Genomic DNA, 26255 nt, shown 5'->3' on the forward strand with positions numbered 1-26255 from the left:
ACGTGATGGAAGTCCGATATCCTCCCCTTATTAGCCCTTTTAAGGGGTGGGTGACCCATTTCTAATAGTAGCAATGCCGTATGCTTAGGAGGTCAATACCATTATATAAGATAAGCTTAAATGCTTCAAATTTTGAATGTCAAGCAATTAAAACATTTTCCAACATGGTGGAATATTTTCTTAATTATTGTGAAACATTAAAGAGAAGGATGATTGAAAACCAATGCTTCTGCTCTCTTATTCTCCATTGAAAATACTTAAAAAACTTTCTCTAACTATCTCTCTCTTACTTTACCAATAATGTATTAAAACACGTGTCAAACCTAAAGTTCATACTCTTTGGGGACAGAGGGAGTATCACTTTCCTAAGCAATACTAAGTTATTTTTCTATGCTGAAACATAGAAATATAGTGTAAAGCTGGCTACATATTAAGAAAATAGTGTAAAGTTGATGGTGGTTGGATTTTGTATTGCTAATCACGTGTATTGATTAACGTTTAAACTTAGAAATTAGTGTAAAGCTTAGCTGGCTACATATTAAGAAACCAATTGATGGTACAATGTCAAAGCACTTTGTCTCCATGTTTGGCTAGAAAACATGTTGATGATATTATTGAATAATGCAGGCCATAATTTATGGTTTTTTCAAGAAATTTTTTTGATTTGTAATCAATAAACATTTCTTACTATAAGATTCTTTGATCCACGCCCGCGGTGTATGCCTGCTATTCAACACTATTCGTATTTGGAAGTCTAAAAAATGGATCGTCATAGTGATGGTGACAACAGTTTTACTCATACGTTGTGATTTGCATTCTGCTTAAGTAGTTCATACAAATGAGGTTAGAATAAGCACAGTTTAAAAATTGCACATAAACTACGAAAAATATAGTTTGCATACAGTATACCAGAGGAATCGGTCAACTCGTCCCGCATCTGAGTCCAAGCATTCAAAGGCTCAACAGATTCTAAGTACTCTCCTGGAACGTCATGATCAGTTGTTGATAAAAATCAAATAATTGCATTTGTCCATATTTATAGCTTTATACAAATATCCAAATAAAGAGCCTATAGCCTCAAACAGATGCTCGCACCCATCGCTCGCACCCATCGATGCACCCTTGTCACTTGTTGAATATTGGTCAGTCTCGTTATGCTTTTGGGCCTGAGCTTGAAATCGACTCTATGTCACCCGTTGATTTGTCAATGTGACTAACCTTTTTGACTTTTTCCTCAGTTAAGACGTACTACTCCTGTCTCATTAAAATGAAACGTTTCCTAAAATGGAAACATCTCAATCCCTACTTTTTCATCTCTTGTACTCTCCCGTCTCTTCATTAACTCACAAAACAACACTATATAAAAACGCATGCTGATTTTCAAATGTTGTATATTTTTTAGTGGAACAGAGGGAGTAATTCAAAGGATCCATAAATTGATTTATTTATGTTTATAATAATTGTTATTGCAAGACTGGTTTTCAATACGAAAAATCGTATTTCTTCAATGAAATCACTGCATTATAAGTGATGGAAATATGAGTTATCAATTATTGGTGTTTGTGAAGAAATTAGAGGAAAGATTTTGAAATAGTGGGCTGTAATTGGAAAAGTATTATTGCAGAACACAATAGTGCATCGACTAATGAAACCATAATGCACGCCATATATTCCGCTGAATTATTAATTTTCAACTAAATAGATGCCCATAAATTTCTCTATTCTCAAAGGGACAATATTTTTGGATTAATAGTCACTTTCCCATAAATTTGTCCCTTGTAATAATATATTATCACAAAAAGATTCTTTTTTTGCTAGCACCAAAGTACTAGTCAATATCTAGGCAAAAGTGGTAGATATGTCCTCAATTTTTCAGATGGTAAAGCCCTTTCTTTTGGATATTTCCGACTTTTGCACGGTACTCGGAAGTAATTTCATATTGAATCATGTGGTCGGAAAGTGCTTGGCATTTTCCGAAGAAATGTGCTCGGTTATGGGTGCTCGGTTATAGCCCGGTTTTTGTATAGTGTGTAAATTTGCTACTAATATTCAGTTTGACAGTTTACAACATATGATGCATAGTAGTAGTATATTTTTCGTTGGAGAGGTATGAAAAAGTCTGAGAAACTTTACAATTTGATAGGAAAGGTCACTAGAAAATGAGAAAAGAGTGCCAATTATGCACTGTTATTGGCTTAATTTAGGGGTAAAATATTCAAGATCTTGATTTTAAACCTAGTTAATAGTATCAGTTTCCTAAGCAATACTAAGTTATTTTTCTATGCTGAAACATAGAAAAATAGTGTAAAGCTGGCTACATACTAAGAAAATAGTGTAAAGTTGGTGGTGGTTGGATTTTGTATTGCTAAGGGCATCCACAATGGGACGCCCTAAGCGACGCCCTATGCACCGCCACGTCAACATTTTTTCCTCCTCCTATTCCACCTGTAGTGGGGTGGACTATAGCCCGTCCTAAGCGACGCCCTAAGCATTTTATCTATTATTTGAATTTAAATACTTCAAAATTTGGAAAACTAACTTCATTTCATTAAAATTCAAACATTACAATACGAAATAAAAAAACTACAATTTCTCAACGGCGGCGGTTGCGGTTTCAAACTTCTTCAATCATGTCGGTCATGAGATGAGTATGGTCTTGTTGGTTGCGCATTGAGGCCTGTCGCTGTAGAACCGCACCGAAGCCAGTCGGTAATCCTCGAGTGACAGGCGAGGTCGCCGTGCTGGAGCTAGATCTGGCATCATTGATAAGGACCCATGTATATTTATGGTCCATTTCCCAAGGATTTACCCAATTTGGATGCTTGATCTAGGTATTTTTTTTGTGAGAATTGATTTTCTATTTTTATCAACAAAGGCAACCCATCAAGAATTAAGGAAACTAAGATGATCATAACAAGAAGTAACATTGGATAGAGTGAAAATTGAGATACATAGTCATTGATGAGGCAAGCTAAGACACTTACAACATATTAACATGCATCCATGGCTAGATCTTCAAGGGAAACCACAAACCTTGAAGCATGCCTCTACTTGATCCATACTTCACTAGGAATTGATGAAACAAGCAACCTAAATCTAGAAATTGGATAGGAAACCCTCTTCAAGAGGAACAAATCTTTCAAGCATATAATTTCATCAAAAACTAAGGAAAAGAAATGACATCAAGAGGTATTTATACTATGGGTCCAAAAATAGAAAGTTGGCCCACAAAATCTAAGTATCGGGCATTTCACCCGGCCAGGTGAATTGCCGGAAGCAAAAAACCCGACTGGGTTTTCTTTCTGGAGTCCGCCGATATTTCGCCCGATCGGGCGTTCTTCACAAGCGAAAACGCCCGACTGGGCGTTCTTGCTGTCTCCCCGCTCGGCCCTCATTTTTCAGCACGATCCTCCATTTTGGCTCCTCCGTCATCCTAGGCTCCTCCCGCTTGGACTTTTGAATGAAAGTTGCGAGCCCATCCCGAAGCCGCCTCGTCATGGCTCTCGTCTTGGGCCCGCCACATGAGTTCGCATCATTCATCATCCACCCAATTGGTGCATGTCCACGTTCTTGTTTGACTATCATGTTATGCATGATGATGCACACATAAATGACATCGGCGATGACTTCCGTGTACCAGAAACGAGCCAGACCTTTTACGATTGCCCACCGCGATTGGAGCACCGCAAAAGCCCGCTCCACATCCTTCCGCGCGGACTCCTGCTTTGCCACAAACAAGACTCTCCTCTCACACCAATTGGGTAGCTGATCATCTTAAAAAAAACAGGCCACCTTGGGTATATGCCATCGGCCAAGTAGTACCCAACATGATGTGTGCGGCCGTTGGCAGTGAACTGAATGGCCGGACCGCGACCCCTGCACTGATCGGCGAATAGGATGGACGAGTTGAGGACGTTGATGTCGTTGTTCGACCCGCCTACACCAAAGTAGGCATGCCAGATCCAGAGGCGGTGGTCAGCGACGGCTTCTAGGATCATCGCCGGGTGGCTGCCCTTGTAGCCGCTAGTAAATTGGCATCTCCAGGCCGTCGGGCATTTCTTCTACTGCCAGTGCATACAGTCGATGCTCCCTAGCATCCCAGGAAAGCCGTGCACCATCTCGTGCATCCGCATCAGACTCTGGCAATCATCAGCAGTCGGGCGTCGCAAATATGTGTCGCCAAAAGCCTCCACAATTAACTTACAAAATTTCTTGAGACATTCGCGGCCAGTTGTATCCCCGACGTGAAGGTACTCGTCAAACATATCTACTGTTGTGCCGTAGGCACAACTGCCAGCACAACTGGCAGATCGCAACCGTGCACTTCTGTAACGACGTAAGTCCGCGTCTGCCGATCCCGTCTTCCCGATACTGGAAGTACTCATCACATCCCTCCAACGTGTGCACAATGCGGAGAAAAAGATCTCGGCTCATTCTAAAACATCGATGAAAAACATTCGGGCCCCACCTTGGATTCTCAGCAAAATAATATGCGAACAGACGTTCGTGCGCTACGTCGTGCTCGCGGGGGACATACGTCTGACGTCATAGCGGGCGAGGGACCCGCGCCTCCGCCGCCTACTCCCGCTGCATTTGTGCCAGGCATTCCGTCTTGGCTTCATTAACGGCATCGAACAAGGCATCCGATGTACTCAAATCGTAGTCGTCGGGATTCATTTTTGAGACGATGAGAGAGAATAATTGAAGAGAAATTGAAGAGATGTGAAATTGGAGTGTGTGAAATGGTAGAGAATAGTAGTGTTTAAATAAGAATTTTTTTAAAAAGAAATTCAAAAAAAAAAAAATGAAACGCGTTCCCATCGTCCGTGACCTATCGTCCGCATCGTCCACAGTGGCGGACGATGGATATCCTCCGCGCATCGTCCGCAGAAAATGTATCGGGTGCGGACGATGGTTAACCCATCGTCCGCGATGCTACAATGGCGGACGATGCGACGGACGATGCATCGTCCGCCCCATTGTGGATGCCCTAATCACGTGTATTGATTAACGTTTAAACTTAGAAATTAGTTTAAAGCTTAGCTGGGTACATATCAAGTAAATAATTGATGGAACAAATGTCACAAGCTATTTATTAATGTTGTCTCCATGTTAGGCTAGTAAACATGTTGTTTGTATTATTGAATAATGCAGGACATAAGTTTTGGTTTTTTCAAGAAATTTTTTTGATTTGTAGTCAATAAACATTTCTTAATATAAGATGCTATGATCCACGCCCGCGGTGTATTTGGAAGTCTAAAATTAAAAAGAATGGGACAAACATAAATAAGTTAGTAGTACTATTATTACATTCACATTTTTAGTTATATATTAGTAATTTTCATGATAATTGTATAGTGGTGAGGGTGAGTTGTGGTCCGACCCAATCGTACAACATCCAATTGTTGTTAGAGTAATGTTATGTATAATTTCAGGTAGTATTTACAAAATGATATAGAGTTGTACTCAAGTTCACCTAATAATCTCTAATATTACCAGTTCACTGCGAGAATACAATTTCTCCTTAGTATGATGGAATGGAATTGGAATGAAAAGAAGATAGAAATGAAATGTCAATTTCTTTGGATTTCATTTGCATTTTCATCTATTCCCTCATTCATTCCATCAAACCAAGCAAATGAATAGAATGGAAGTAGGAATCACATTCCATTCCACTATGTACTCCCTCCGTTCCATAGTAATAGAGGCGTTTTTCCATTTCCGTTTGTTCCATAGTAATAGAGTCATTTCCCTTTTTAGTAAAAGTCAACACATTTTTCCACACCTACTTTACTCCCTCTTACTTTTTTGTCTCTTCATCTCTCTACCTTTTTCATTTTCCACTTTATTCTCTCTTTACTTAACTCATCTAACACTATTTTTCTTAATCTCCGTACCGAAAAGTTTTGTTTTAACTTTATATAAAATGATAAACATTAAGAATGAAATTTTTTATTTGAGGAATGGTTTTCATAATAACAAGAATGAAATTAAAGTTCTAACCAACACACGTGAGACGATTGTTACTCCAAACACCTATCGACAAGATACAAATCCATCGTATATATTCAATTCTATCTCATAATGTCCGAGACAATTCAAAACAATTCAAGTTAAACTAGACATGCCAAACAACTAGTCAAATAATAGATGTTGGATATTTTAGTGTAATTGGATTAACTTGATTGATCGGTTATTGTTATAATGATACATCATTTAAGTATGGAGGTGCGGAGTGCACGCTTATTTGAATTCATTATGATGTTAGGGGCGAAACCCCTAAACAGATGAACGGGGGTCCGGGGGCAGCGCCCCCGGGTAGCGGGGTCCAAGGAGCGGCTGCCCCTGGCGGGGGTCGAGCTGTTTCAAAAATTCATCCGAAAATATAATTTCTGAAAATCGAAGGACTAATTTGCAATTTCGGAAACCTTTGAAAATTAGTTATTTTCGGTTAACTTTTCCCAACGGATGCACTGTTTCGTCAACAGCTGCATCGGTTCATCTTCTTCAAAATCCGATCAAGTCTTCTGGTTCATAATCTCGAATACACATAAGAAGGTTCTGCATTCTCTGAATTTTATCCGATCAAATAACTTTGGTAGAACCACCGAAATTGATTTGATCTGAAAGCGTTTTGCACGACTTTCAGATATCCGTTTTCTGTTCTCTATATTGAATCTCCCTAACAATAGCTAAACACTTTATTCTTAGACCAATTTTCACAGTTCCAAGAACCTACGAAAGCGCGATATTCAAAGAGCAGTTTCGTTTAAAATCTATATCCATTATCAAGTTGTTATGTAAACAATTCCAACTGAAAATTCATTACCACCATATCCATCCCAATTCAAGCTTAAGAGACAACATTAAGACTATAAAACTAACACTTGAGATGCACCTAAAATAATGATTCATTCAATCGAACAAGTAGTAATGACGAACACAAGACAGAAACGAACATAGGATAAATCACAAATTTGTTCACCTACATGTTTGGAGTAACACAAAGTTCTTACACTAACCTAATCAAACTTAGAACAACGATAAAGAGAGATGATACCCTTGAAACCATGGAGCAAATTCGGAAAAGATAATGGCTTCCCTCCCATTTTAATGAACCATCCTATTCATTCATTCCTCTACGAAACCACCATAGCTGCAAGCTGACAAGATACCGTTTGCAGTTCTCAAAGGAGAGATTGGAAGCTAACCATCTATTGCGGAGAGAGTACTAGGGAAGAAAGCAGCATGTAATGTTCTAACAGAAATTTAACTGATTACAAACATAATTCAACATTCTAGGTTTCATAATTCTCAACAAAATCCAACAATCACTATCTTGAATTCAGTAAACAACATGATAATACACTTGAAACGATGGGTTAATGCGACATCTGACCACCCATTTTGTTCTCTTATTTGCCTGAAAAACAATAAGTGAATATTGGATGTGACACTATAATAAAATAGTCTTTTCGTCCCTTAAATTTTATCATAGTTTGACCGACACGAGTTTTAAGAAATATAATGAAAAATTAGTTGAAAAAGTTAATAGGATATGAGTCCTATTTTTAAAGTATTAATTTTATAATAAAATGTGAGTGAGAGTGAGTTGGTGGGATGTGAGGTCCATTACCAAAAACAGTAAAAAGTGAAATGTGAAAAAATTGTGGGACGGACGGAAATAGAAAAATTTGAAAATTTTTCATGGACGAGAGAGTATAACACAAATATGTCAAGTTTAAATCACAAGCATATGCATTTAGAAAAAAAAAAAAAAAAAAAAAAAAAGCACTCCACCCCATAATAGATGGCACACTTGGAAGATGACCGGATTGTTATTATTTAGTGTGTCAAATGACGAGAGAAAATAATATATTTATATTAAGAGTAAAGGTCAATTTTGGTTCAAAACATATAATAAAAATACGAATTCGGTCCAAAACATTCACTTTTTGAAAAATAGGTCCATAACAAATAAAAATATCGTCAAATTAGTCATTTTCTAGACGGTTCCGGAAAAAAAGTAACTGACAATGCTAATTGCACAGTTGCATGACCGCTAGTTTTTGAGAAAAAAATGATCACTCCGACAAGGATTTCATTTGTTATGGACCTATTTTTCAAGAAGCGAATGTTTTGGACCAAATTCGTATTTTGGTCATATATTAAAAATTGACATTTACTTTATACTACTATTAATATTAATATGAGAGAGAATTTTTTCCAAAAAAAATTGTATCATCTTTTATGGAACAAACATAAAAAGAAAGTGTGACCGACGGAGGAGTAATGAATTGACATAGTTTGTGCATATTAAAAATTGTAAGAAGGCTGACCTGTTAACCAAATAGAGAGTTCGGTTGCGACTTCTCATCACAAATAAGACTGGTGGCTACGAATTGCAAAGAGAGATTCTGGTAATTTCGCAGCAGCTTTGTAGACCAAGGGATTGCAGTCTACTAATTCAAGTGCAGTTGTGAACATTGAGGAATCACGAATCAAATGGAGATGTTTTAATTTGTAGCAATATCGTAGGCTTAGGTGCTTAAGCCTTGGGAGGCTTCCCTGTTGAGCTCTCCATTCCACCAAATCAGTGTCTTCAATTACAAGTGACTCAAGTATGGTAAAACAACTTGATTCTATATCCCATGTTGGGCCTCGAAAGGCATAAGCTTGTAGTATGACGGTAGTAAGATTTGGTAGCATCGAACCAATGTCGTTCATGTAGTGCCAAGGATGCCCTAAACCACTCAAAGCCAATGTTCGAAGGCATGATGGGAACATTGAAAGAGGAACCATAGCTGTACACTTCATATCTGGGTAAAGTACATTATATTCAAGAAATGCCAAATTCTGGAGTTCCTCTGAGATATTAGCCAAGCCACTCAATGAGTTGCTATCATCATCTTCATCATAAGGCTTCCCAATGCTAACAAGGGATAGAAAGCTTAAATTCGGGATCCTTTTAAGAATTTGTACAGTGCAACTCTTTGTACTCACGCCTAAAATAGAAGAGACTTTATACAAAATAGCATTAGAATCAGAATTCGGGGTTGGTAGGTCTCCTGCTCCGACTTGAAGAAATTTTAGGTTTTGCATGTCCCATATTTCCATTGGCATATATGGCTGAGCTCCACGCTTTATAATTTTCACATATGAAATGATTATCAAGAATTGAAGGTGTATAAGGTTGGATATAGATACAGGGAGCTCTTCGTTGCACGCTAGACCAAGATACTTTAGACATACTAGTTTTAGAATTTCAGGTGGGATATGATAAGATCGGACCCTAGTAGCATTTAGTACCCTGAGCAACTTGAAATCCATGGCATGTATTGGCACTGGATAAGGGTGGACTGGACCATAAAAAAGGAGAGATCGGACAGTGGATGAACAATCACTTTTGATTGAATCATACACTTGTTTGATGGCAAATAAAGGGTTGGAATGAGTAGACAACCGACGTTGGTCTTTTACAACTTCATCGTAACTATGTAAAACATGCAAAAACTTGATTTTACTAGCTTCTTTCTTACACAAGTATTGCCAGCAAGAATGAACACGACATTCTCTATTTGAAAACCAAGATAATAGATTATAATCGAATAGAAGAAGATGATACCAATCAGCAAGCACTCCCACGAGAATGGTCAAAAAGTATTCCACAGTCTCTTCAGAGATATCCTTATCCAAAATTGGTATTCCAATTTGTTCATAAAACCCCTCAGCACTTACATACCACTTGAGATAATATGGATTAATATTCCTATATGGGGGGAAAGCTCCCAAATAGAGAAAAATCATTTTGAAACTTTGAGGTAAGTAGTCATAGCTTGGGAAAAATACCTCTGATATTTGATTATATGCATCCACAAAGACTGAATTATGTTGTTTATTTGCTACTTCGGTCCAGTAATTTTGGATACTTTTGTCAAGCTCTTCTCGGGTACTCTTGTTTGCCTTTCTTAGGAGATCTGCAACTGTAACTATCATAAGTGGAAGACCTTCACATTTTTCTGCAATCTTCTTTCCCATTTCCTTAAGGTAAGGAGGAAAACCGTTTTCATCGAACACCTTCTTACCAAGTAATTCCATACTATCTTCTTTATTCAACAAGCTTAATACATGCTCAATTGGAGAATTTCCAATTCTTAGCCTGCTTGTAAGCAAAACTTGGACATTCTTTATTCGCAAGCTACCCATTAATCGTGTGTCCCATTCCCATACATCATCTAACACAATGAGACATTTCTTATCCTTGAGCCTATCTGTCAAGAGTCCAATTAATTTCTCGTTGTCATCATCGTCTCTCTGGGTAAGCATTTGGTGGTGAGTGCTCGGATCTACCTGAGCTAGAATGCATCGTATAGTTTCCTTGAATTCACATTTTCTGCCCACTTTGACCCATGCTCGAAGCTCGAAATGTGTCTGAATCAATGGATCCACAAATACTCTCTTAACAAGAGTGGTCTTTCCAACCCCTGCCATCCCAGTAACTAACAAACTATTCCGTTCAGCTTCATATTCATCATCATCTTCCCCTTTTGAAAGAAGATAATCCTTGATGAGTTCAAATTTTTCGGACGATCCAACCATATATGAGTTGATTCCACGAAAATCAATTCTAGAGGAAAGAGGTTCACCTTCTTCTTCAGGCATATTCAGCAGCTCCATATCGTACTCTGCTTCCATCTCTGTCACCCTCTCGATGAAGAAATCAACACTCTGCCGCAGACTCTGCATATCTACAGAGAAAGGCAAGTGATCACTCTCACTTTCGAGCTGTGGAAGAATCTGATCGGTGTAATGGGACTCTAGCAAATCTTCGAATTCCCATACGACCTCTTTGATTCGTTCATCCAAAGCATTCACCTTCGTCCTGATCTTGCTGCAGCTCGTCTCATCCAATTTTAGCATGACTTTCTGCAAGCTAACCATGGCCTCATATCCCGACTGTAAGATTTGTGGAGAAGGGGGAACCAGCGAAATGCGAGACGATTGTAGAATATCCTGAATCGTGTTCTTGAGAGAAACGGCAGCACCATAAGCCGCCATCACCCAATTGGAATATGAATTATCAAGCACAGCAGAGTGTTAATGGTGGTGAAAAGGGGAGGAGATAGTGGTGGTGGCTGAGGAGGACAAATTGGCTACATTATTTAGACTATTGGTCATCACTCATCATTCAATCAATTTCAAACTTTTTTATTACTAGTAGTATTTCTTTAATGCAGGTTACTGGAATTCTGCAATTGTCTTCTGACAAACGACACCTAGTTGAAATTTGATATACACATATATGGGCAGCACTGATTATGCTCAATTATTGAAGCCATTAACAAGTTGGCAATGGTAAAAGATATTTAAGCAAAGCTGTAGAAATAGGTAGCTATTCCGCTTAAATATTACTCCCTCCGTTCCACGGTAATAGAGGCATTTCAATTTGAGCCCTCGTTTTGAAAAAATGATAATAAATAGTTAAAATGGAGAGAGAGTAAAGTAAGAGAGAAGATAATGTAGTGAAGAGTCTTATTACAATATTCTCTATCTTACTTTACTTTTTCTCCACTTTAACTATTTATTATTATTTGTTCAAAATGAGTGCTCAAAACGAAACGCCTCTACTGTGGAACGAAGGGAGTAATTATTTTATCATACAGATACCCATAAATTTCTCTGAAAGGGAGCAAACCATATCCCACATCGGAGAATGAACAAAAGTTGCAAGCATATATAATGACTACCCCAACTCCATTAGTATGACGCCTTTTGGGGAGATCCCCAAGAGCAAAATCGCGTGGGCTTTGCCCAAAGCGGACAATATCATACTAATGTGGAGTTCGGGTGTGCACCACCGAGACCCAACATTCTCTATTCTCAAAGTGACGATATTAATGGATTAATCGTCACTTGCCCATATACATGAATGGTTTGCTTTTCGGCACAAGATTTTATGTAGTATGTCCTCAATATTTCCGACTTTTGCACGGTACTCAAAAGTAATTTCAGAGTGGTCTGGTATTTTCCAAAGAAATGTGCTCGGTTATGGGTGTTCAGTAAAGCTCGGTTTTTGTATAGTGTGTAATTTTGCTACTAATATTCAGTTTCACAATTTACAACAATATGATGCATATAGAAGATTTTTCCGTTGGAGATGTATGAAAGAAAAATTAGTTTGAGAAATTTTACAATTTGACAGAAAAGGTCATTAGAAAATGAGAAAAGAGTGCCAATTATGCACAGTTATTGGCTTAATTTAGGGATAAAATGGTCCCAACATTAGCATAAATTCAAGATCTAAAATTTTAAATTAAACCTAGTTAATTTCAGTTTCCTAAGCAAAACTAAGCTATTTTTATATGCTGAATCGTAGTCTTAAGAGAAATGGCTGCACCATAAGCCGCCATCACTGGGAAGAGTGGTGACTACATATTAAGTAAATAATTGATGGTACAAATGTCACATGCTCTTTGTCTCCATGTTTGGCTAGGAGTATATTATTGAATACTTGCAGGCCATAAGTTATGGTTTTTTCAAGAATTTTTTTTAATTTGTAGGCAATTAACATTTCTTACTATAAGATGCTATGATCCACGCCCGCAGTGTATGCCCGCTATTCAACACTATTCGTATTTGGAAGTCTGAAAAATGGAACGTCATGGTGATGGTTACAAGCAAATTCAACATTCTGGTTTCATAATCCTTAACAAAATCTAACAACAAATCAACATTCTAACCCCTTCTACTCTCTCATTCGCCGGAAAATGAGTAAAAAATATATGATGTGAGCATACATAAACATTCAAAACATGATTGATTCAAACAGCTATCACAAATAAGCCTATGGTTCATATCGTTGTTCATACGATAAGATTCACAAAAACATTGATCTTCTAAAGCTACGCATTGCTCTTAGATGGACAGATATTGGATATTATTAAATGAAAACCTCATTGAGTAATTTAAATCATGTAGTATTATTTTTTAATCATATAGAATCAAGGTTAGTTTTGGGCTTTGGAGTACCATTTTTTTTTATCATGTGGAGTTTAGGTTTGTTTAGGGTAATGGGCCCAATCAAACACTTGTTACTCCACAGTTTACAAATGTGTGAGAGACATAAAAATATTAGTACTACTAGTTATTAGTTTCAGATTTTGAGTTATTATTTTAGTAACTTTCATGATAATTGTAGAGTGGTCCATTTAAGGGTGGATTGCGGGCCGACCCAATTGATCATCCACATATTCATCTATTACACCGAAAATATTTCTCTTGTAAGCCCGAAAATATAACAAAAAGAGCATCAACTAATTCAATATACAATCAAAACAAATTTAAAATCATGCATAAGGCAGGGAGATTATAAAATTGTAATGTTTAAACATAAATTAACTGACAATAGTTTTGATTACAGACATAATTCAACATTCAGGGGTTACATAATTCTCAACAAATTACTAACCTTGAATTCAGGAAACAACGTGATAATACACTTGAAATGATGGGATAATGCGACATCTGACCCATTTTATTCTCTCATTTGCCTGAAAAACAATGAGTGAATATTGGATTTGACACTATAACAAAATAAAACAGAATGTCAAGTTTAAATCACGCATTTTATATAAAAAAGAAATAGAAGGCTAACCTGTTAACAAAGTTAAGAGTTCCTCATCACATATAAGAACGGTAGAATTGAAATTCAAAGTGAGATTCTGGTAATTTCGCGGCAGATGCATAAACTAAGGGATTGCAGTCTACTAATTCAATTTTAGGTGTGACCATTGAGGAACCACACATCCAATCGAGATGTTTTAATTTGTAGCAATATCGCATGCTCAGGAGCTCAAGCCTTGGGAGGCTTCCATGTTTAGCTCTCAATTGCACCAAATCGGCGTCTTCAATTATAAGTGTCTCAAGTTTCAAAAAACAGCTCGGTTCTATGTCCCACTCTGGGCCTCGAAAGGCATAATGTTCTATCCCAAGGATAATAAGATTTGGTAGCACAGAACCAATGTCGTTCAAGTACCGCCAAGGATACCCTAAACCACTCAACTTCAATATAGTAAGACTTGATGGGAACATTAAAGGAGGAATCATAGTCTTCCACTTCATATCCGGTTGATCTACAGCATATGAAAGACACGTCAAATTCTGGAGTTCCTCTGAGATATTAGCCAAGCCATTCAACGAGTTGCTATCATCGTCTTCATCATAAGGCTTCCTCACCGTAGAAATGTATAGACACCTTAAATTCAGAATTCTTTTAAGAATTTCTTTAGTGCAACTCTTTGTACTCACGCCTGAAATAAAATGGACTTTGTCCAAAATAACATTTGAACTGGAATTGGGGGTTGGCAGGTCTCTTCCAAAGACGTTAAGAAATTGTAGGTTTTGCATGTCCCATATTTCCATTGGCATACATGGCAGAGCTCCACACTTTATAATGTGCATGTAGGGGTGGATAATTAAGAACTGAAGGTGCAAAAGGTTGCATATGGAAACAGGGAGCTCTTTGTTGCAAACTAGAGCAAAACACTTTAGACAAACTAGTTTTAGAATTTCAAGTGGGATATGATAAAATCGGACCGTAAGAGCGTTTAGTACCCTGAGCAACTTAAAATCCATGGCATGTATTGGCACTGGATAAGGGTGGACAGGACCATAACAAAGGAGAGAACGGACAGTGGATGGACAGTCACTCTTTATTGAATCATACACTTGTTTGATGGAAAATAAAGCGTTGGAATGGGCACATAACCGATGTTGGTCTTCCATAACTTCATAACAACCTTGTAAAACATTCAAAAACTTGATTTTACTAGCTTCTTTCTTACACATGTGCTGCCAGCAAGAATGCACACGGAAATCTTGATTTGAAAACCAAGATACTCGATTGGAACTTAATAGAAGAAGATGATAACTACGAGCAAGCTCACTCAAGCAAGAAAACAAAAACTTTTTCCAAGTCTGTTCTCCATCAAAAACCTCTTCCAAATTTTGTATTCCAATTTCTTCAAAAAAAACCCTCAGCACATACACACCACAAGAAATTGTGTAGACGAATATTACTATATGGGGGGAAAACTCCCAAATAGAGAAAAAAACATTTTCAAATATTGAGGTAAGTAGTCATAGCTTGGGAAGAATACCTCTGATATTTGATCATATGCATCCTCAAAGTCTGAACTATGTTGTTTTTTTGTTACCTCAATCCAGTATTTTGGTGTCTTGGCTTCTTTAGATAGAAGCTCTGCTCATAAGAGGATGACCTTCACATTTTGCTGCAATCTTTTCTCCCAATTCCTCAAGGTAAGTTGGGAAACCCTTTTCACCGAACACCTTCTCACAAAGTAATTTCTTACTTTCTTCTTTATTCAACAAACGTACTACATGAATATTTGGGGAATCTTCAATTCTCAGCCTACATGTAAGCAAAATTTGGACATTCTTTTCTTGCAAGGTACTCATGAGTCGTGTGTCCCATTGCCATACATCATCCAACACAATGAGGCATTTCTTATCCTTCAATCTATCTTCCAAGAGTCCAACTAATTTCTGAATATCATCATCGTCTTTTTGGATAAGCATTTGATCGCGATTGTTGGGATCCAATTGAGCTAGAATGCATCGTACTGTTTGATTGGATTCACATTTTCTGTCCACTTTGACCCATGCTCGAAGCTCGAAATGTCTCTGAATCAAGGGATCTTCAAATACTTTCTTAACAAGAGTGGTCTTTCCAACCCCTGCTATCCCAGTAACTAATAAACAACTCCCTTCACCTTCTTCTTCACCTTCATCTTCTACACCTTCTGGAAGAAGATAATCCTTAATTTCCTCAAATTCTTCATATAATCCAACCATATTAGAGTTGATTCCACCAAGATCAATTCTTGAGGAAAGAGGTTCACCTTCTTCTTCACGCATAAGCAGCAGTTGAGTCTCTTACTCCACCTCCATCGCTGTCACCCTCTCGATGAAGCAATCAATACTCTGCCGCAGACTCTGCATATCTACTAAGAAAGATGAGCTATCTCTCCCACTTTCGAGCGGTGGAAGAATCTGATCAGCGTAATGGGATTCGAGTAAATCTTCAAATTCCCATACGATCTTTTTGATTCGTTCATCCAAAGCATTCACCTTCATCCTGATCTTGCCGTATAACTTTCTGCAAGCCATGCATAGCATCATAGGCGGATTGTAAGATCTATGGAGAGGGAGGAATCATGGAGATGCGAGACGATTGTAGAATATCCTGAATCGCTTTCTTGAGAGAAATCGCTGCACCATAAGCTGCCATCACTGGCTAGAGTGGTGGTAGCGACGGCGGTAGGTGGTGGTGGGATTAGTATGGTGATGGTACAGATGTCATAAGCTCTTTATTAAAGCTGTCTCCATGTTTTGCTAATAAAGTTGTATGCTTTTGATTTTGTGACGTGATAAAAAAGAGTGAATATTATACTAAGATTGTTATGATCCACGGACATCAGAGTCGTCCCACTATTCAAGTTGGTTAGTTTTTTTTTACGTCATCGGTGACGCACGTTGTGTGTTGCATACATCGTGATGATGCATTTTCCCATGGATTAACATTACAGTCATGAAGTTTGGTCAAATTTTGATTTATCCCACATGTTTTATAACTTGATTGATAGATTACAAAAGAAAAAAATTTCTCAATTATTCCATGATAAATTTGTGGAGGCAAATTTGATGCTAAATTTGTGTAAAGTGTAAATTCATAGTGTAGAGCCAAAGTTGTTTGCAAATCAGATCTTGTACATGTGTCTTGTTTTGAAAAAAAATGAAGTCTTTAATTAGAATATGAAGTACTATTGACTACTATTGCAAGAACTCGATTAGATAAAAGTGGTTACATTATCAACGGGTTGTAGCGTGGTTGGCCGCACGTAGCTGTGGTGACATTGAGGTCACGGGTTCAGACCCCACCACGGGAGACTTTCAGCCTTAATTTGCAAACCCGTGATCAACAGGCACACTCCCGCGACTGCGCACTATTCCTTCTGAAGATCGTAATTGCGACGCTAGAATCTTGTTATAGAAGTCGACTCTTAACAATTGGTGTTTTCATTGACGCAACTCATGGCACATACCAACAACGGGAATCGACGCCTTATCATATCGGAAGGGGGTGCCAGAAAGTCACCGCTTGCCAATGTCATTCCGTCCCCCGGAACGGAATGAGAAGCCACCATTGCGGATGCCCTTTAGTGCCTAGTTGTTTTGCTAATTGGGCATTGGGCCTATTTTATGTAATGGACTTTCGGCCCATTATATTGCGTCCATATCACATATATTTGATACTACTATTAACGAATCATAAACCTTCGCGTATAAGTCCTCGCATAAACTGATTATTTATGTTAAGTATGTTAAGCCTGTTTATGTTTATAATCATTATTATTCCCTCAGTGTTAAAAATATAGTCTCATTTGTGGACGTCACAAGTTTTAATGAGAAATTGGTAAACTAAGAAAGAGAGAAAGTAGATAAAATAAGAGAAATGAGGTGAAAAGATGGATAGAGTATGAGAGCGAGGAGAAAAAGTAGGTAAAGTATGAGATATAAATTTTTCACTTTTGGAAATTAGACAATTTGTTGTGGATATTTTAAAATAATGAGACTATTTTTCTTGGACTGAGGAGTACTATTTTTATTGTTATAAAAATTCAGTTGGGCTGGTGGCCCACCCCACCAAATATGTGGGTCGGAATTTTATTTTATTAAGCCTGTTTCAAGACTGGTTTTGGACTGGGTTGGGCCCAATAGATCATTTTTATGAAATGTTACTACTACTAGAGAAGGGTCTGGCCACTTTTAACATCTCAATTCACAACGCATATGTAATGATCCAAAATAATTGAAAAACACATTTATAGTATATTATATTCATGTTCGAATCCAATAACAAAGGGAAACATAAAATTAAAATTGAGATATATATGCGATGATCCCAATTCACCTATACTCTACAAGCTCAATATCCAAACCCGAGCACACCAATCGTCCCCTTCTTGCCCTATCAATGCTCCGGAGTTAGATCAACCCTAGACGCAATCCTCATCACGCCAAAGTAGCCTCTCACGACGTGTAAACGAGCCCCACCATGCCACCATTGTGCGCGTACACTTGAAGGACTAAATCAACGCGCGTTCCAATTGACTATATTCATCTCCACGAGCGACTCAAACGACCTCTCCGCCTTCTCCACCACTCCACACTAAATTACACGTCGATAAGCGCACACCCCACCATGACATGCTCATCAAAACAACACTTCAATGTGCAGCAATGCGTCAAACTACCCAATGTGAGAGAAGAAAATCCAGCAATGCTGCTAAGAACAGAGTTCCATAATATAATATCCTTCTCAGCCAGTTCTCCGAAAACCATCATCACATCGGAAATGCAGCCGAATTTCCCGAGCATATCAATCAAGCAGTTGGGTATGTACAGCTCCAACAGCAGACAACCAAAAAAAAAAAAAAAAATAGCACAACTTACTATTACAAGTTCCCTAATTAACTATTACACAAATTAATAGCTAATCAAGAACAAGTAAATCCTATGCTATTACAGTTTCAAAATTCAATAAATACAAAAAGGCATTAACTAATTCAATATACAATCAAAACAAAGTGAAAAACAAGCATAAAGCAGAGAGAATATTGAACTATGGAAAAAAGCAGCATGTAATGTTTTAACATAAATTTAACTGAATAGTTTTTGGTCACAAACATAGTTCAATTCTCAACAAAATCAAACAAATTACGAACCTTGAATTCAGGAAACAGCATGATAATACACTTGAAATGATGGGATAATGTGACATCTGACCCATTATCTTCTCTCATTTGCCTGAAATACAAGCATCAGCATTTTAGATAAAAGAGTAATGAATTGACATGGTTTGTGCAAATTAAATAGAGTAAGAAGCCTAACCTGCGATTTCTCATCACAAATAAGAACGGTGGCTACGAATTTCAAATTGATATTTTGATAATTTTTCCTCAGCAAATGCATAAACTAAGGGATTGCAGTCGACTAATTCAATTACAGGTGTTTTCTGTGAGTTACCACACAACCAATCGAGATGTTTCAATTTGTAGCAGTATCGCAGGCTCAGGAGCTTAAGCCTAGGGAGGCTTCCATCTTGAGCTCTCAATTCCACCAAATCAGTGTCCTCAATTACAAGGTCCTCAAGCTTCAAAAAACAACTCGATTCTATATCCCACTTTGGGCCTTGAAAGGCATAATCTTCTAGTATGAGGAGACTAAGATTTGGTAGCATCGAACCAATCTCATTCATGTACTTCCAAGGATACCCTAAACCACTTAACTTCAATGCTTGAAGACTTGTTGGGAACATTGAAAAAGGAACCATACTATTCCACTTCATATCTGGGTACATTACATCGTATGAAAGACATAGCAAATTCTGGAGTTCCTCTGAGATATTAGCCAAGCCACTTAATGAGTTGCTATCATCATCTTCATCATAAGGCTTCCTAACACTAATAATGGATAGATACCTTAAATTCGGGATTCTTTTAAGAATTTCTGAGGTGCAACTTTTTGTAGTCACGCCTATAAGAAAAGAGACTCTGTCCAAAATAGCATTAGAATTGGAATTGGGGGTTGGCATGTTTCTTCCCATGACATTAAGATATTGTAGGTTTTGCATGTCCCATATTTCCATTGGCATATATGGTAGATCTCCATGCTTTATAATGTGCACATATACATGGATTATCAAGAATTGAAGGTGTAAAAGGTTAGATATGGAAGCAGGGAGCTCTTGGTTGCAAGCCAAAGCAAGAAACTTTAGACACACTAGTTTTAGAATTTCAGGTGGGATATTATAAAATCGGACCTTAAGAACATTTAGTACCCTGAGCAATTTGAAATCCATGGCATGTATTGGCACTGGATAAGGGTGAAAAGGGCCATGACAAAGGAGAGAACGGACTGTGGAAGAACAATCACTTTTTATTGAATCAGACACTTCTTTGATGGCAAATAAAGTGTTCGAATGAGCACACAACCGACGCTGTCCTTTCATAACTTCATTGCAACTTTGTAAAACATGCAAGAACTTGATTTTACTAGCTTCTTTCCTACACAAATGCTGCCAGCAAGAATGCACACGGCATTTGTTTTTTGAAAACCAAGATACTTGATTAAAATCATATAGAAGAAGATTATAATTATCAGCAAGCTCTCTCAGGATACCGAACACAAAGTATTTCCTAATCTTCAATCCATCGATAACCTCATCCAATTTTTTTTTCCCAATTTGTTCGCAAAACCCTTCAGCACTTACATAACACATGAGATCCAGTGGATTAATATTCCTATATGGGGGGAAAGCTCCCAAATAGAGAAAAAGCATTTTCAAAATTTGAGGTAAGTAGTCATAGCTTGGGAAAAATACCTCAGATATTTGATTATATGCATCAAGAAAGACTGAGCTTTGTTGTTTTTCGGCTACCTCAGTCCAATATTCATGGGTACTCATGTTAAGCTCTTCTCTGGTACCCTTGTTGGCTTTTCTTAGGAGATTTGCAATTGTAACTATCATAAGTGGAAGACCTTCACATCTTTTTGCAATCTTTTCTCCCAATTCCTCAAGGTAAGGTGGGAAACCTTTTTCACCAAATACCTTCTCACCAAGTAATTTCTTACTTTCTTCATTATTCAAAAAGCGAACTACACGAATAATTGGAGAATCTTCAATTCTCAGCCTGCTTGTAAGCAAAATTCGGACATTCTTTTTTCGCAAGCTATCCATTAATCGTGTGTCCCATTCCCATACATCATCTAGCACAACGAGACATTTCTTATCCTTGAGTCTCTCTTTCAAGAGTCCAAGTAATTTCTTGTTGTCATCGTTGTCCCTTTGGGTAAGCATTTGGTGGTGAGTGTTGGGACCGGGATCCACTTGGGCTAGAATGCACCGAAACGTTTCATTGGATTCACATTTTCTGCCCACTTTGACCCATGCTTGAAGCTCAAAATGTCTCTGAATTGATGGATCGTCAAATACTCTCTTAACAAGAGTTGTCTTTCCAACCCCTGCCATCCCAGTAACTAGTAAACAATTTCGTCCAGCTTTGTATTCATCACCACTTTCACCTTCACCTTCACCTTTTTGAAGAAGATAATCCCTCACTTCTTTAAATTGATCGGACAATCCAACCATGTTTGAGTTGATGCCACGAAAATCAATTCTTGAGGAAAGAGGTTCACCTTCTTCTTCAGGCATACTCAGCAGTTCAATATCATACTCTGCCTCCATCACCGTCACCCTCTCGATGAAGCCATCAACTCTCTGCCGCAGACTCTGCAGATCTACAGAGAAAGGCAAGCGATCTCTCTCGCTTTCAAGCTGTGGAAGAATCTGATAGGTGTAGTGCGATTCGATGAAATCTTCGAATTCCCATATGGCCTCTTTGATTCGATCATCCAAAGCGTTCACCTTCGTCCTGATCTTGCTATAGCCCGTGCTGTCCAATTTGCTCAGAACGTTCAGCAAACAAGACATAGCATCATAGGCGGATCGTAAGATCTGTGGAGAGGGAGGAACCAGCGAGATGCGAGACGATTCTAGAAGACTCTGAATTGTGTTCTTGAGAGAAACGGCAGCTCCATAAGCAGCCATCACTGGGTAGAGTGAGAGAGGTGGTAGCGAAGGCGGAACAGAGGAGTAGTGGAGGGATTTTGTATTGATTAGAATATTTAGTAGATGGCTTTAGATTAAGAAAATAATTGGTGGTACAAATGTCACAAGCTCTTTATTAAACCGGTCTTCGTGCTTTGTTAATAAATCTGTATTCATTTGTTAGGATGTGATATACTATCTCCGTCCATAAAAAATAGTTTTATTTATCGATGGTACGAATTTTAATTTGATATTGGTAAAATATGAGAAAGAGGAGAAAAGATAAAGTAGGAGAAAAAAAGAAACAAAGTAGTAAGATAGATGGGAGAAAAAGGAAGAAAGAGAGGAGCAAAAATGGATAAAGTATGAGAGAAACTTTCTATTTGTGAAATGGCACTATATTTTGTGGACACCCAAAAATAGAAAAATAAGACTATTTTTTTTGGACCGATGGAGTAATAAGTGAATTATTAAGTAATGCAGGTAAATCTTATATTGCTATATACTCCTTTTGTCCCATAGAAATAGGCCGTTTAGGGTTGACACGGGTTTTAAAATTGTGTAGTGGATAGTAGGACCAATAAATGGTAACATAAAAGAGAAGGAGAAAAAGGTATGACATATTTTTATGGAACGAACAAAAAAGGAAATATGACCTATTTCTATGGGACGGATGGAGTGAGATGTTATGATCCAGGCACATCAGTGTCGTCCCACTGTTCAAGATTAGTTAGTGGTTTCTTATGTCATTAGTGACGTGTGTCGCATATCCTTGGTTAATTATTTATAAAATCATGAAATTTGATTAAATTCTAGTTTATGCTAGATTGTTAAAATTTGAATATAAATCACGAAATTAAAAAAAGGTAAATTATCTCATAAGGACATCGACAATGGGTAAATCACGAAATTAGAAAAAAGTAAATTGTCTCATAAGGATATCGACAATGGGGCGGATGATAGCCCGTCCTATGAAAAATTTTGAGTTATTTACAATTTGATAGAAAAGGACATTAGAAAATTAGAAAAGAGTGCCAATTATGCATAGTTATTGGCTTAATTTAGGGGTCAATTAAAATGGTCCCTAGCATAAATTTCAAGATCTTAGATTTTAAACCTAGCAAGTTAATTTCAGTTTCCTAAGCAATACTAAGTTATTTTCTATGCTGAATCGTAGTGTTATAAGAAAATAATGGATGCTACTAATGTCACAAGCTCTGTATTAATGCTGTCTCTATGTTTGGCTAGTAAACATGTTGGGTATTATTGAATAATAAAGGGTTCAGCATCCCGCAACAGAAACCTAAACAGAGTAGGCTGCAATTTTTCAGTACTATGCATTTATAATAAGAGTGAAAAATTATTACTCTACCCATTCCTTAAAATTTGGCAGTATTTAACTAGATACCAATTTTAAGAAATGTATTAGAAAGTGGATTGTAAAAGTTAGTAGTATATGTCTCCTACTTTTATATATTAGTTTTAAAATAAAACGTGAGTGTAAATAAGTCAGTGGAATATGAATTCCATTACTAAAAATGATAAAAATGAAAAGTGACAAATTTTTAGGGACGGACGAAAAAGGAAATAAGTGTCAAATTTTATGGGAGGGGATATGAAGCTGGCTGGATGCATGATTGGAAAAATAATTGATGGTGCAAATGTGACAGATCCTTTATTAAAGCTGTCTCCTTTTGTTAATAAAGTTGTATGCTTTTGTTCGGATGCAAGTTTGTATTGTTACATCAAGAAAAGCAAAATATTACCCTCTTCGTTCCACATAAGATGACACGTTTTCCTTTTTAGTTTGTTTAAACTAAGATGACATAATTCTTTTTTTGGTAACTTTTTCTCTCCAAATAATACACACAACTATTTTTTTCTCACTCCTATTTAAATATTCATCTTTCTTTCTCTCTATATTTTAATACCTACACCCACTTTTTCTCTCTCAAATTAAATACATTAACTAATACTACCTCCGTCCCCCAAATTTTGACACACTTTGACCCGGCATGGGTTTTAAGAAATGTAATGGAAAGTGAGTTGAAAAAGTTGGTGGGATGTGAGTTGAAGAGACATATGCGTAAGTAAACATGCTCAAAGACTGGAAACTATGCCGTTGAAAAACAAAGCAAACAAAAAAAATCGAAACAGGGCAGACGAAATTAAACCGATGGACACAACGGACGACTAAAACTAACACAGATCTATGACTACTAGACAAGGCAAACAAGAAAGCAGAGTTTAAACATCATAATCATGCAAAAGTGAACAGATCTAGCTGCGGGACGCTTAATCCACTCCGGATCCAAGCCATCCACAACAATCAAACACTGTTTCTATCCCCGATCTTCACGGATTTAACTAGGTTCAGCCGATCAACTACAAATTTCCATGCAAGTCAAGCTCCAAACTCAGATCAACCAACAATATCCACCAAATCGAACAAATAACAGGGCAATAACATATACGAAACCAAAGTAGCAATATTCATAGCAAAATAAGAAGAATCCAACGAGAGAATAACAAAACAGAACCGAGATTCGAACAGCGAAGACTCGGGAAATACGGATGTAAACTGAAAGTAAATAACAATTGTATCTTCGCCTCTGTCGAAACGGTGTTACACCACTATTAAACTGGAAATGTGAACCCACACGATGATTCCCCTGAAAGTGTGTGTAGAGAGGTGGAAAAACTAAGCTAAGAGCTGAAAAGTGGAATGCGAGATATCTTCATGTTGATCGCGTGCTCTTATTTATAGTGGGTAGAAATTCTAGACTGTTCCTGTGATTTCCATTTTGGCCTCCAATTGGATGCTCCTCAGTCTAGTAAGGGTTTAACTCTTCCTTCTTCCGCTCTCTTTTCCCGCCAGCTTCTTCTTCTAGGCAATCTTCGTCTTCTTCCTGGGGCTGGTGATTTCTCTATACACCTGGCTTATAAAACCTTGTTAGACCCAGGAAATCACAAAATTTATCCTTATAATCAATGCATGAAATTAGCCTTATCATGGGTCCTACTTTTAAAGTTTTAGTTTTAAAATAAAATGTGAGTAGGAATGAGTTAGTGGAATATGGGGTCCACTACCAAAAATGGTAAGAAGTGAAGTGTGTCAAATTTTCAGGGACGGACCGAAATAGTAAACCTTGTCAAAATCTAGGGAACGAATGTAGTAACTCCTAAAATCTCGTGCGAGCTAAAGAAATGTGTCATTATTGAAATACAAGCTCATAAAGTACAATTCTCAGTCAATAAAGGACAATTCTACCCAATAGATTATTTTTCAATATCCAATTCATCCTAAATAATTAATCTTGAACTCAGATCTACAACTAGTGTTATTAAACTAGCTAACTAATTTGATCCGGCCTGAGCCCACCGGGCCAAAATGGACGAATCAAAGCAGGCAAACAAGCTCGAATTTCAGTCTTCTTGGGGTTTAGGGTATAGGCACAGACTCCTTCGACTCACGGGGCCACCCGTGAGCTTATGCCCTACCGGCCCGACCCTACCTAGCGCGAGTGACCGATATTCACTCAGGCATTCTCTCTATGAAATACTCCCTCCATCCCTGAAAATTTATCACCTATTTCCTTTTTCGTCCGTCCCTAAAAATTTGTCACCTTTCACTTTTACCATTTTTGGTAGTGGATCCCATATTCTACTAACTCATTCCCACTCATATTTTATTATAAAACTAATATATAAAAGTAGAACCCACATGCCACCAACTTTTTCAACCCACTTTCTATTACATTTCTTAAAACTCGTGCCGGGTCAAATAGTGACAAATTATGGGAGAGGAGGGAGTAGTATCTTTCTCAGCCATCTCTCCAAAAACCTTCACTGTGTCAGAAATGCAGCCGCTGATACGCCATTTCTCAGCCGTTGCAACAGAGTCGGTGCAGGCCACTCTGCCGCCCAAACAGACGTCCATTGCAAAGACCAAGCCAAAGAGGAACGCACGCCCACCGGAGAGGCTCGGCGATTACGTTCCAAAGTAGAGAGCAGCCGTTATTTTGCTTTATTTTTATTTCCTTTTAATTATTTCTTTTTGGATATTATTTATTTTTGCTTTATTTATTTCATTATGAGTCGAGCATAAATATAAGCTACGTCTTGGGTTTTCTTTGTTGGTTCTTTCCCGAGATGACTAGGATTAGGTCGAACCAACCCTAGGGTCCTTAGATTCTATAAATAGGGCAATTGTCATAAGCATTCATTCATTGAACAATAATCAAAAAAGCTTTTGCGCAAAATCTTGTACGACAAGAACATCTCAAAACCCTAGATTTGCCGCTGCCCAACGGAGGAGCTCTCCACGCACAGCCGCCATCTACATATCGCCGACCCTACGCAGGGCGCCGGAAGATACAATCGGCCGCCGCGCTTCACCACCGGCCGCAGTTGAGGACCACGTCCTTAACATCTGGTGCTTTCACCGGTTTACTCATGTCACGCTTCACTAACAACTGGAAATCTGCATAGGGGAGCCACCGTCCGAACACTTTTCCGAGCGGCTCTTCCAGACGCAATAACATTGGCATCCGTCGGGACAACT

At 37.9% G+C, this 26255-nt stretch overlaps 2 protein-coding genes and 1 pseudogene across 3 annotated transcripts; all 3 read right to left on the minus strand.

The window, feature by feature from the left end:
• Nucleotides 1-6893: 6893 nt before the first annotated feature.
• On the minus strand, nucleotides 6894-11134 carry LOC125202260 (disease resistance protein RPP8-like). The gene is made up of 2 exons (XM_048100626.2): nucleotides 8340-11134; nucleotides 6894-7423 (listed from the first exon to the last, which is right to left on the minus strand). Exon 1 carries the CDS (start codon nucleotides 11056-11058, stop codon nucleotides 8377-8379), a length of 2682 nt encoding a protein of 893 aa, XP_047956583.1. The 5' UTR covers nucleotides 11059-11134; the 3' UTR covers nucleotides 6894-7423; nucleotides 8340-8376.
• A 2232-nt stretch (nucleotides 11135-13366) lies between these two features.
• LOC125202266 (putative disease resistance protein At1g50180) lies at nucleotides 13367-15936 on the minus strand (annotated as a pseudogene). Its single transcript, XR_016135071.1, has 3 exons — nucleotides 15159-15936; nucleotides 13655-14132; nucleotides 13367-13550 (listed from the first exon to the last, which is right to left on the minus strand). The product of XR_016135071.1 is annotated as a putative disease resistance protein At1g50180 (transcript).
• A 1951-nt stretch (nucleotides 15937-17887) lies between these two features.
• LOC125202259 (putative late blight resistance protein homolog R1A-10) lies at nucleotides 17888-21798 on the minus strand. The gene is made up of 2 exons (XM_048100624.2): nucleotides 18973-21798; nucleotides 17888-18888 (listed from the first exon to the last, which is right to left on the minus strand). Exon 1 carries the CDS (start codon nucleotides 21689-21691, stop codon nucleotides 18986-18988), a length of 2706 nt encoding a protein of 901 aa, XP_047956581.2. The 5' UTR covers nucleotides 21692-21798; the 3' UTR covers nucleotides 17888-18888; nucleotides 18973-18985.
• Nucleotides 21799-26255: the final 4457 nt, after the last annotated feature.

The sequence above is a fragment of the Salvia hispanica genome, chromosome 2 (assembly GCF_029641045.1).
Source record: "Salvia hispanica isolate PSC_SH4W2 chromosome 2, Shi_PSC_v1, whole genome shotgun sequence".
Lineage (NCBI taxonomy): Eukaryota > Viridiplantae > Streptophyta > Magnoliopsida > Lamiales > Lamiaceae > Salvia > Salvia hispanica.

Coding starts and splice junctions, on each gene's coding strand:
- LOC125202259 (XM_048100624.2), bottom strand. CDS start 21,691: ATGGCTGCTTATGGAGCTGCCGTTTCTCTCAAGAACACAATTCAGAGT.
- LOC125202260 (XM_048100626.2), bottom strand. CDS start 11,058: ATGGCGGCTTATGGTGCTGCCGTTTCTCTCAAGAACACGATTCAGGAT.